This window comes from Arthroderma uncinatum, assembly GCF_011692745.1.
Source record: "Arthroderma uncinatum strain CBS 119779 chromosome Unknown scaffold3, whole genome shotgun sequence".
In the NCBI taxonomy this organism is placed as follows: domain Eukaryota; kingdom Fungi; phylum Ascomycota; class Eurotiomycetes; order Onygenales; family Arthrodermataceae; genus Arthroderma; species Arthroderma uncinatum.
Window position 1 is genome coordinate 3574790 of NW_022983865.1, and position 12771 is coordinate 3587560.

Here is a 12771-nt window from a genome sequence, read left to right on the forward strand (position 1 = left end):
TATTGACTTCGGTCTGAACGACTCTATCTAACGTGGCTACGCTCTAGTCGGCACTATCGTCGAGCGGAATCCGCCTACCGGTCCATTAGCTTGACAGCCGCTCGAGTGATTAGTTATCGTGGCCCCCTCAGGCGTTTCGTCTCTATAGGGTCTTTCTCAACGGCTCGACAGCATTGATAACTCGCTCGACCTACCGATCTGGACCAGAACATGCATGGCTTGGGTTGGCATGACGTACGGGTTACCGAACGAGTAAAGACGACTAACAGGCTACCCTAGCGCCGAGTCACTCGGTGAGCCCGAGGGAAAAACGAAAGAGGGAACGCAGACGAGACGAGGGGAGACGAGAGGAGACTACGAATTTAGACGTGGAGATTGAGCGCTTACTCTGCTCCGTACGTGCGAGCCCTTTGTTGTTGTCGTTGCTTCTAGTTCCCCGGGTCGTGCGGCGCCAGACATGGGGAAATGGGGCTCGTACGAAAGCATCGAAAATGCTCGATCACCAGCGATTGACGTTCGCTCCTTGGTGGATATTGTCTTGACATAATATTGGGTAGATCTCCGGAGCATGCCCGTATCACCTTATGATGGATTACTTATGGGACGGAGATACGGGTCGAATCACTCTTAACTGCGCTCTGTCACCGGATTGCGGATGGACTATTTGTTGAAAGCTTGAGCCAGAAAAGTGGAAACGTCTATAGGGCTATGGGTGATATCGGACTCACGATTCAGTGCGTTCCGAGCATATTTCTTTTTCCGGCCAAAATGATCAATCTTCTCGCCTGCCCTATCACCTACGGCTGTCCTTGCCGTTATATACGCGGTCAGGGATAGGGAGGCCTGTTTCAAAGGCCTGGGTGAAAAAGAACTTATCATCCTGCATGGATCGTGCGGGATCACCGGTCTCTCGGTAAGAAAAGTGATCACTCTTTTATTATTCAGCGTACATGATGCAGGATGCTCTATGTAAGTAAGAAAGTATTTTTTTTTTTCCCTCGCTCTCCCTGCTGGTCAACCCCGATGATCACCCCTATCCCTTTTACGGTTTCCACCAACCCAGTACCAAGGCTTGGGACAAGCGTTGTTGATACGAGAGCAATCTAATTTATCCCCTTATGCGGACATTAACGCGGCGTTATCGGGCAGAAAATGGGGTTAATTGACACAATAATGGGCGTACTCCATATATATGAGGGCACACTTATACGTGCTTATATGCAGTGCCGATCAACGAGAAATGACACATAACAGACACCATTGATTCAATAGCATCGATATCCCTGAGCTACCTCCAGGATAATTACGAACTACGTGGTCACATTCATGGTCACGTTTGGGGGTGAAAAGGGGGAGATAACGATTCGCATGAGGCTCAAGTCGGCGCTCCCAACAAACTGTTAGTGTAGGGCAGACAATGTACACTAAGTCGCATTGTTATATGTACCAGGTATTGACAATGTACTGCAAGCACCGCCACGGGCGACCAATGAGAAGAAACACGGCTTGACTTGAGGCAAAACTATGAGCACAAATAGGCTGCCAGCGTATTATACTCTGTATCGTGTAAATTATCTGCCCTACCCTCCATCCTCGTGTCCTTCTCGGCGGGCACAACGGCAAAAAGGAGGCATGGCGGCTTTCACACTTTTTTTTTTTTTTTCGTTTTTTTCCCTCATTTTGGCTAATGATAGCCAACCCTCCACCCTCCACATTTATGCTCTCTCCCTCCCTGGGGAGGGGGCGGGCTCGCTCGCCATGTGGACCGAATTAAAGAAAGACAGGAGGCGCAATATAAACGCTAGTAAGGAGTTTCCCAGTACTGTCATCGTAAAGTCATAAGTTTTGGTGGACCTTGAGTTAAGCATCTCCAGACTGGTCGGCTATAGGACGGGAAAGAATCATAATATGAAGTGGAAACAGACCTCTAGTTGCCGAGAAGAGACGGTTCTAAACACCGCCTAAAATAGCAGAAATGTCTCATTCCCGAGCCGCATGTCACAGGACGGAGTACACCTAGACGAGCCGATATCTGTTTCATCCAGAGTAATCCGTGCAAGAAGGCATCGAAGTAGCACTCCAGAGTAGCAGTATGATGTAAGTTGTATGCGCGTTGAGATGGAACGGTGGGCGATCTCCCCTGTTGTCCGCGCTCCCCCGCGCACCACAAGCCGAGAGGAGCAGCGATCAAACGGCGGCAGATTCATGCAAGCACCGCTCTTATAGCAATATTCGATGCTACATGACCCTATCCAGCAGGTATGGCTCCCTGCAGGCTTCCGCCAGGTAGCATCTCGCAAACACCGTCCAGTTCTGTCGAAGGATGGGATCAAAATGATAAAACTGGCGTGGAAGCCAAAAGTTTCCTCGGCAATAAAGTTGCGGTAAAGATAAAAATAGTAGCCGAGCTCCAGCCAACCAGCGTGCGAAGATGTCTTACTAAATGCTTAGTTATCGGGGGCTTGGCTGCGTTCTGGAGCGCTGATTGGCTGGAGGCGCGGGGGTGGGCAGAACGTTCACCGCTGGCCCCAAAAAGGAAAAAGGACGTCAGAAAAAAAAAACAACCCTCCACTTAACGAAGCCACCACAACTTTACATCAGTTACAGTTGGCCCCGGCCAGCAACGAACGGACGAGCAAGCGAGCAAGGGATAGGCCAGCAGAGTTCGGGGTCACGACACTCGCTAGCCTGCTTTGGGGAAGTAGTGGCAGCAAGCCGATTCGGCTAACATGGGCCATGAGTGGTTGGGGGGGTCCCTCGACGACGTCCTGGTCATCAAAGGTGCAACATTGCTGTCCTACAGGCCCGACTTGTGACGGAGCTGGCTGCAGGCGTCTCTTGTGGCTGGACTCTTAGGGCCAGGACCAAGCAGATTTCACAATAAGGTTGTGGACTAGCAGGAGCTTTGGGAAAAGCCAAGCGTACGATCATTCGAGACGAAGATATGGATACTTCAGATACATCAGAAAACATCGGAAACATCAAGCATCAGAAACAGCAAGACATATTTATGCAGTTTCATGGAATCATACGGAGTACACAGGGACGATACTAGGGTCATAAAAAGTCACCTGGGCGGTAATTTATCTGTACGGTCCGAGCAATCTGGTTGAGATGTTCATTACTGATCAGTACGATACTTAGAGTCTCATGTACCTTAAATTGGCCCTATGACCCGGGGTCTGGGACATGCGACATGATGCCATGTAGGATGACATCAACTGCCATGCATTCTAGAACTAATTCTTCACTTCACCCTGCGTCTTTCCTTGACACCTCGAAAAGCAGCAAAAAAAAAGAAAATCAAAAAATTCAAGGGCCTCCCTAATACTGATATTGCATCAAGGAATATGCGGGTCTAGATGGGCCCTCGATAGGGCTATCCAGTGGACACCGATAATAATCGTCATCACATACTTTCCATGTTCCTTTTTATCTATTGATACTATGAGGTTTCGCCTACCGTCGACGGGGCCCTCCGAATATACGACCCAAAAGGGGGCCATAGTATGGCAGATAGGCGGAATAAAATTAACAATAGGACTGGCGATCACATCCAGCGCAGAGGTACGAAGGTTGAACAAAACATGCGGACAACAACGGAGTTAAAGTGACTCCTAATTGGCAATAATATGCTATATTCGATCTGATTATTCATGGGTAGCTTGAAGTTGTCTCTCCCATGTATACAATGTATCTCTCGCTAGGTAGGACCGAAAGTGTCCATTTTTTGAGCAGCCGAAGGGGTGGGTGGCACGGACGGACTTTCAAAGCGCCAAAAAACAAGCAGCCGGTAAACGAAAGTGTTCGCTTTTGAGCCGTTCACCGAATCTTCATATACATGCCAACAATGATTATACGCCATACCCGCGGTGAAAGGGGTGGGATGAACATGGCACAGTGATTGACACCTAGCCCGTCCAGCACGTTGGCGGAGGAATGGCGAGGTAAAACGCATCGCATCCCTGGGTGGGTACTTGCACGCCTAGTTCAACCGTCTAAGGCCCTAAACATAGCCTATTGCGGAACGAGCCATGTCAAGAGGAGTCCCGAATAGGAAGCATCTGATAGAAACTCCGCCTAGACCAGCGCTAGGTCGAGAGTTTACCACCTCTCTGCTAACATTGCGTGCAGACCGCAGCAAAAGTTCATTGACCGGTTCTCCTTGATCCTTGCACACCTGATGGTGCACACTAAAAGAGGCCGTAAGGCTACCTCTGGCCAATTATCGCTTTGGGAACAGGATGGTGTGGATCAGGAATGTTTACTAAACTTTGACCAGGGTTTGCGGAACGACGGTGAAGGAGGCGAGAGGGAGAAAGAGTTACTTTGTTTCTCTCCTGGTACTGTCAGAAAGGTTAACTCTCTTTCCCTTGCGGAGGAATGGACGGAGTTTCAAGATCGAAGGGAGGCTTCTGCATAGCCGGGGTTGCACATTACGTGGGACGACAGAGAGGTATCCATGCGTTCTCCCTTTTTTACCCTCATTCTATTCTTCTCGGTATTTTTGCAGTCACCAAATTATTTACCTCTGACTAATGTTAATAGGATATGCAGGATTGGCAGGAAAATGGAGAAACAAAAAAGAAAAAACGAGACGAGAGAAAAAAAAAAAACAAAGGCCTATAGACAAAGTTCGTGCCGGTTGTTGAACTTGTCGTCTTGTCTTCTGGTCTTGTCTCTCGGGTGTCTGAACCAGTAACCAGTGCGCGCCGGACCAGTTTCCCCGGAGGGCACTCGATTGGCCTGTTTCTATTTTGGATTTGAAACAACCATCCGTGTCTTTACATGGTAAGTATCCGCGCCATAAGGCTTCAAGTTAATACTAAGGGTTGATGCCTGGTGTGTCTCTGGTGACTCCTTCGAGTTCACGATCGGAGATGCATGTGGCCACGAGTGAGTCTGGGTAACATGTTCCGGCGGTGATGCTGCTTGCTGGGCGTGGAAGAACGAACGTCTGGAAGGATCAGAAGGGTCACAACTGAAGCACGACGATGGATTAGCTTGTTCATCCGTGCCCCCGCTGTCTAAGCCCTACGCAACATTTTAGCCTCTAAGGAGACTCCGACACCCGCATGACGATTCATGGTGATGAATGATAGCCCGTATTGCTGTTACGCGGTTACTTCCCGTGCGACGGGGAAGCCGCCAGCCTGTACGGAGCCTAAACATAGCACCAGACGCCTATCCAGACAGGGCCTTGTATCCCCAAAACCAAGTCTCTGTATGTAATGGCCTGTACGGCCAGGAAGTGTAAGTAAAGGTCGATAATATGTATGTGCATCCCTGCCCTGCCCTGCCCCCCGGCCCTCCTCCCCTGCCCCATGCACGCAGGCCAAGTGGATGCTCTCACGTATACCCATCTCAGTGGAAGCGTCCCGTTCGTGGGTAAGCTACCTGGTGGTACCTGATCGTGATTGAGTTCCCTAGCTGGGCTCGTCTTTCCATTCCATCTGTACCATCTGCCCTGAGCTTTTATATAATTGTCATGCTCTGCTGCCTCTTTCCTCCACCACTCCTCCACCCTCTCTCCACCATTCATCTCTGACACGCCAGGCTGCCTGTGTAATCAAATCTATATATTCTCCCAGTGCCTTGCTTTCCGGAGGACGCCTTTCTTCTCCCCCACTCCTCTCTCGGGCATACTTCCCCTTGCTCACCCAGTCGCCAAAAATCCGCAACTCCGTACTATATGCACTCTCAGAATCGGATCTTCAGCGTCAAACTAGCAGGACGACCAAATACTTGACTGACCGATCAGTCACAAATACGACCCTGTCCGCCTTCTGCCCTTGTTTCTAGTCCACTGCTCAGGCTGCCACTTGCGCAAGCTCATTGGTCGCCGCATTGCATCCTCCCAATTTTTCGATCGGCTCTTCGTGGTTCGTTCTCCTATCCCTCGGTCCCTCTCTTTTTCCCTTGCATTCGACCTCTCTCCAGTCGTCTTCTCCCTTCCCTTTTCACGGCATCCCCCCGGAAGTCGATGTGTTGTCGTGGGTGATCATGGCTGCCCTTTAAAAGCAGCAGCCTTCGCCACCCTCTTGGGGCCTAAACAGCGGTGCGGCCCGCCCATCGATCAACTCATCTTGACGCCCTGAAAGCTGGCTTGGCGATATACTCCTTGCTTTTAGTACATATCCATCACTTTTTGTGCCGTTTTCACTCGTTCTGCCTTATATCCCTTTCCCTTTTTGCTTTTTTCTCCTCGTCGATCGACCTTCGGTCTTCAAAAATCGAGAAAGCAGCAATTTCCTCAAAACGACGTCCATCGCTCATGTGCTGACCGAACTTCCTCCAACCAGGCTTTATTGGCGCCACTACTCTGCTCCTCGGTCATACGCATCCGCGAGACTCCTTATTACCGCGAATATAGGACACTCAAAAAAGGGAATTAAATTCACGGACATTCCCATTACTGTTTTGGTTTTATATATTTTCCTTCTGTTGCGCCTCTCTTGCATCACTCTTGTCTTCCGAACGGGAAGTAAGAACGCAATATACAAGACCCCGTCATGCTCGCCCTGGAGCGCCCTGCTCGCGAGCAATCTTACCTCCAGCAATTCCCCATGGATTCGTCTTCCTTTAACAACCAGCTAGACTCTCTCGATCAGCAGCAACAGGCCATATTTGGAGCATACAGCAGCAACAGTGGTCTTCCATGTGACCCCTACCCATTTATGCTCCAGCAACCCTTGGCCCTGGACTCTCCATTGTTCTACCCTGCCAAAAGTGAACTAAGGCTTGCGCCAAAGCCTACGGGCTCGCCACAGTTTCTCCCGCTCTCTCAACCGGGCGATCAATACTCTTCGCTTAGTTCCTCGGCTTCTACCCACTCTCTCCCCAGTGCAACTACCTCGTCGATAGGTTCGCCTTATCAGGACCAGTGGCTTGACATCGACGTCGCCGTGGGTGCGGAGCAGGTCGCCATGGTTGGTGAAGGGTATCCCAACGACTTCGTGTCAAATAGCATCGATCCTGAGATGCTATATGCTAGCGAAAAATTTTCCACTTCCTACGTGGGTAAGTTATTTCTACCTCTCTCTCTCTCTCTTTCTATCCTATATTCCTCTTCAAATGATAAATCTTGTGCCCGTTGGACGGGTTTTGCAATCCAATCTCGTCCAGCAATCGCAAGATTTATATTCTATCTCGTCTATCAGTGACTACAGTCTACCGGGGTGTACTTCATGCAAGTGGAGGCGCCGCGGATCGTGATAGACGTAGGAGCTGCATAATGCCCAAGGACAATCAGTGAATGCTTGGCACGTTCATTGTCTTCCTTCTCAATAACCCCTCCCGTGTTTATTACTCCTCCATCATATCTGTTACCATGGACTTTCCACTTATAGGCGAAGTGGCGCGTCTGCCATGTTGGAGTTGAGCATGAGACTGATAGCGCGTATTAGATCCTGCATTGTTACAGCCAATGCAACAGAATAACAACTTCCATGGAGTAGCTGTCTCTTACCAGGAGGACTCACATTATCCCTTCATCTCTTCACCCGCTTTCGCTCCGCTCTCACCTCATTCACCTCTGCATCTCTCACATACCCCCCAACAACAACACCAGGCCATACCCGCATCTCAAAAGCAGGAGAACCTTGATGTGAACCCTCCATTCGTACAGCAAACCAGATTCTCAACTCCTCGACCATTCCAAGGACGCAGGTCATCGATATCATCAATCCACTCTCGCCACTCCACTCGCACCTCCCCAATCGGAAATGAAGCCGAGGAAGATAACAACGAGAAAGGGAGATGTCCCCATCCAGAATGCGGTCGTGTCTTCAGAGATCTCAAGGCACATATGCTCACTCATCAATCGGAACGTCCTGAAAAATGTCCGATTGTGACATGCGAATACCATCTAAAGGGATTCGCTCGAAAATACGATAAAAACCGTCACACCTTGACCCATTACAAAGGGACTATGGTTTGCGGTTTCTGCCCCGGATCAGGCTCTGCTGCTGAGAAGAGCTTTAATCGTGCAGACGTATTCAAGCGCCATCTCACTACTGTGCATGGTGTTGACCAATCTGCTCCAAATGGTAGGAAGAAGACACCACCGTCCGTTCCCGGTGGTGGGAAACTTTCCAGTTACTGCCAGGATGCTACCGGAAAATGTTCAACATGTACTTCAACTTTTGCCAGTGCCCAAGAGTTTTACGAGCATCTTGACGACTGTGTTTTGAGAGTTGTGCAGCAGGAAGAACCTTCCGAGGCAATCAACTCTCGAAGGTTGACCGAGGTTGCTGCCGATGAGGCTGTCCGCGACACAATGGAGCGGCACATGCTTCTCGACCCAAACACTCCTCACACTGAACAAAGTGAAGACCTCGATGAGGCTGCCGAAAGGCAAAATGATTCCTCCAACTCCTCTACCAAAGGAGCCCTGTCTAAATCCAACTCTACCAACAGCAAAATTACCAAGAACCGTCCCGCCGTCTCAAGACGACGAAACAACCGAAACAACTACCCCCCCTCATGGAGCTGCCCCAATAACAAAATCAAGATGAAGCGCCGTCTCCTCTGTCTCTATGATGGTCCTCGCCGTCTATGGAAGGACGAAATGATGCTCGACAACGAATTTGAGGTTCGCCTCAAGCTCCCAGCCGGCGATTGCATGGGTCGTGAAGCATACGTCACTGACCTAGATATTGAGACCCTCAAGCGATCAGAGGGAGTACACAATGCTACTGACGAAGAAAAGGGCCCATGGATCAAAGATCCAAATGCACCCGAGGGCCTTATCGGACCCTCTGCGGTCCCAATCGTGGAGCATCCCATGAAAATCGGCGACGAACTCAACATCGACGATCTAATGGCATAATCAAAATCACTTCTGGGAGCCTCGTGTCTCCAAGGAATGAACCACCAAACGAAATCCCCCCAATATTATTCATTACTTCTTCTACATGATACGTCTATATACCTGGACGCATTTTACATATTCCCCATCTATAATTGGATTTTCCATATCACCTCCATAATACGGCACGACATTCCTCTTTACATCATTACACTCTACCTCATCATCTTCATCTTCGCCTTGCATCTTATACTTTTTTTTTGGCCAGAGCAAGAATGCTCTTCATTTTTTTAATATGCTTACGATTTTCATCCATCGTTTACGCTTTTAACTCATGACCCCATTTTATCTATTTCTTACTGCCATTTATTCACTGGCTTGTGTGCATTTTCAAGGGTCGCTCGTCATTTGATATTTGTGATCTTACTATTTATCTTGCGTTACTTAGCTAGCGCTTCATGTTTCCTTATTCTTTTGCTCTTGTTTTGGCTGGGCTCCAAGGGGGAAAAAGAATCGGGAACCAAAAGATGGGACAGCGGTATATAATTGACTTATGACCATATATGAAAATGCTTATTTATTATCCACAATCACCTCATCTTCTTTCGAATAGAATGTGTTTTTGAATAGAATGTGTTTTTACAGAGCCGCAACAAGTAGATAATCACATGACTTGGAGTAGATACTTACGTAACCATGGAGCTGTTGCGCATCTAAAGGTCCAACATCTGTACTCTATATCGTTCCAACACAAGATCTTATGATATTACGATCCACGACGGTTCGAGTAATGACTGATGAACTTGATTTTGATTATTCCTGAGGATTTGTACGTATTCCCTTCTTCTTGGCAAATGATTTCACTGAAGACCACCCGACCTGGCGCTCCCCGCGTTCTACCGCTTTATCAACAAACAGTGCTGTGATGAGGCCGACCTGCTAACAACTCCATAATTTGGCACAGAACCCAGTCTATCAATAAATAGCCTCAAAAAGACGTTCCTATCTGATACCAGCTAAAGAGTGAGCTCACGGACCTGGCTCTTGCCGAGCCTTCACTCTCCGCCTGCTGTCATCCCACCTCCCATCGGCCACCGTCAATCAGCTCTACCCGGACATCATTTTTAGGCCGAGCGAACATAGAAAACGAAATTATGGAACCATCATTCCGAACCAAAGCTGCCAGCAGTGCAGCCAGTTCAGCAATGGATATAGAAGGCGGGGAGAACCCAGGTCGAAATCCCACGGGAAGCTCGCCTGGCATTACTGTTGACGGTACACCCTTGTTTACGAAGATACTTGATATAATCTTGTGCATCACTGGTTAACTAACCATTTGCGCCATGTAGAACCCCCCAAATTTGATCTTGAATCCTACATTTCGAATTATACCGGTACACCACTATTCCGTCCTAGTTGAAAATCATTTGCCTGTGTAGCGTTGAGACTAACTCTTTTGATTTTTCAACTGGATAGGAAGGACCAAATTCGCCCGGTTATATCTCATTGGAACTTGCTCGAGTTATCTTTCTGTGGATGCTTTGAAGATGGCTGTTACAGAAGCCAAATCTGGAAAAGATGTCAGATGCTATGAAAATGCAGTGGAGGCTCTGAGCCGTGTTGCTCCTTCAGATAGCGAGGCCATACTCGACACAGAATGGATAAATCATACGACCAAAGTTGTCAAGGCTGATACGAACCGGTTAGAACGTGAACTGAAGGGGTATAAAAACAACTTGATCAAGGAGAGCATTCGAGTGAGTTCCACAGGGCTTCTCCATCTATCTTTCCTTATATTATATTTCACGTTCCATCCTAACAATTTCTAGATGGGAAACGAGGACCTTGGCCACCACTACCACCAGATAGGCGATTTAACTGCAGCCTCGCACGCATTCACAAGGATGAGGGACTTTTGCACTACAACCTCCCATATTGCCTCGATGCTTTTTAAAAATATTATTGTTGCTGTCGATCGCGGTGACTGGCTTGGTGTCCAAGCGAACATTCATCGATTACGCAGCCTCCAGTTTAAACCGGAAGATGAATCGAAGAGTAAGGCGAAGATCTTCACATCGATGGCCCTATCTCAACTCGCAACGGGATCCTACCTTGAAGCAGCGAAGACATTCCTATTAACTGACCCAGCGCTTGGAGGCAACTACAAGGAAGTAATCTCACCAAATGATGTAGCAGTCTATGGAGGGCTCTGTGCTCTAGCCTCGATGGACCGAATGGAACTTTCCAAACAGGTTCTTGAAAACAAGCCGTTCCGAAGCTTCCTTGAGCTAGAACCTCACATCCGCCAAGCCATTTCCTTCTTCTGCGCTTCTAAATTTCGGCTTTGTCTAGATATCTTGGAAGCTTACCGAGCTGATTATCTACTTGACTTACATCTACAGAAACATGTTCGGGTATTATACATGCGCATCCGCACAAAGGCAATACAACAGTACATCATTCCCTTTAGCCGTGTGACGCTTGATGGTATGGCTAAAATATTCTCACCCAAGGAGCAAGTCAGGAATGAGCAGGGATTGATCAACCCAAATGGTCCATTTGTGTCAGAATTAATCGGCCTTATCCAAAGTGGAACTCTGGATGCTAGGATGGATTTTGAAAAGGGTGTAATCGTCACTAGACAAACGCTGATGAGGGAGAAATTACACCAGGATGCGCTGGAGACTATGAGAGAGTATATGGAGAATGCGCACATGCAGCTCTTGCGCATCAATGTTTTGAATGCCGGGTTGGAAGTTCCGAGTACTCAAGGATATGGCATCAGAAACGAGGCAGATGCAATCGCTATAGCGCAAGCGGCTAGCCTTGAGGATCAAGAACAACACCTTAAGGCTGGGTCTCGAAAGGGCATTGCAGCAAAGTTGGGAGCAGCGTTTGGTGATAGATAGACAAGATACACCTCTAGACGTAGCATTTGTGCAAATGGCATTACTTACGACCCATGGTCATGTGTATGAGAATTCGTCTACACTGAATCGTCACATCTTCGCCTTTTGCGCTGGTCTAATCTTCACATCATCAAACGGCACGCCCAAAAACTCCCACATAAAATGAAACCTATCACTGCCAAAAAATGGTTCCTCCTTCCCTGTTTCATTATTCTTAACCCAGAACCATGGTGCCCCAAACGCACCCCTATCCAACGCCTCCTGGGTCCTATCCGTCAGTGCCTTTTTTATCTCGTCAGTCTTCGTAGATGCTAGGATACGCTCAATTTCCTGGCTCGAATATTTGGCTTCCTTGAGCAGCTCGATCATGCCCTCGGGTTTGCTCAGGTCGATGTGTTTGAAGAACATATACTGCCAGTATAGCAGGAATGTACTCTCAAAGCGATCGCGCGGGTAGTTTTGTTTAATATACGTCGCGCATCGTTGTGGCTATTAGATAGACGTTAGTCGACGCATCAAAAATGGCAGCAGCTAGGGATTTCGTACCAGAATAGTTAGAGGAGGGAAGAATGGCGGGACTTCGAAATCATCAACTCCAAAGTGCTTCGATGCTCGGACTCTGTCGAACTGCCCATACGCTGCTTTGGCTGGGAGAGTCCATGGCGGTTTGTTGCCTATATTAACAGATATAATTTAGAACGTCATTCGGATATAAAAATAGTCCATCGTAGGGGTAATTCGCTTATACCTGAGCCTACATTTATTCCACCTAGGAACACTGGATGCACGCTTATTTTGATATCATCCCTTAGCTGTGATTACTTCTTCTCGATCGGACATGAAACAGGACTTACTCTATCTCAACCCCATAAGATGCCAGAGCTTCACGGTTTCTCAGGAGATGGAGAAACGCGAAATAGGAGTATGGAGAAGCTAATGAGCATTGTCAGCTAGCTGAAGGGCTCTCATACACTTTGCAATGAAGCTGGGATGAGTTTGGTAGACATACGGCAATCAACGTATACTTCAATCTTGCCTCCCATTTTGAATTAC

General features: G+C 48.2%; 3 protein-coding genes across 3 annotated transcripts; 2 read left to right on the forward strand and 1 right to left on the reverse strand.

Annotated features, from left to right (window-relative positions):
* Positions 1–6512: 6512 nt before the first annotated feature.
* GIQ15_04833 (zinc finger protein) lies at positions 6513–8830 on the forward strand (the record flags this gene model as incomplete). Its single annotated transcript, XM_033552250.1, has 2 exons — positions 6513–7020; positions 7407–8830. 2 exons carry the CDS (start codon positions 6513–6515, stop codon positions 8828–8830), a joined length of 1932 nt encoding a protein of 643 aa, XP_033405980.1.
* Positions 8831–10014: 1184 nt separating this feature from the next.
* Positions 10015–11718, forward strand: GIQ15_04834 (COP9 signalosome complex subunit 1; the record flags this gene model as incomplete). The annotated part of the gene is made up of 4 exons (XM_033552251.1): positions 10015–10084; positions 10159–10203; positions 10412–10566; positions 10639–11718. 4 exons carry the CDS (start codon positions 10015–10017, stop codon positions 11716–11718), a joined length of 1350 nt encoding a protein of 449 aa, XP_033405981.1.
* Positions 11719–11808: 90 nt separating this feature from the next.
* Positions 11809–12761, reverse strand: GIQ15_04835 (uncharacterized protein; the record flags this gene model as incomplete). Its single annotated transcript, XM_033552252.1, has 3 exons — positions 11809–12207; positions 12265–12392; positions 12728–12761. The coding sequence occupies 3 exons, from the start codon at positions 12759–12761 to the stop codon at positions 11809–11811; spliced, it is 561 nt and encodes a 186-aa protein (XP_033405982.1).
* Positions 12762–12771: the final 10 nt, after the last annotated feature.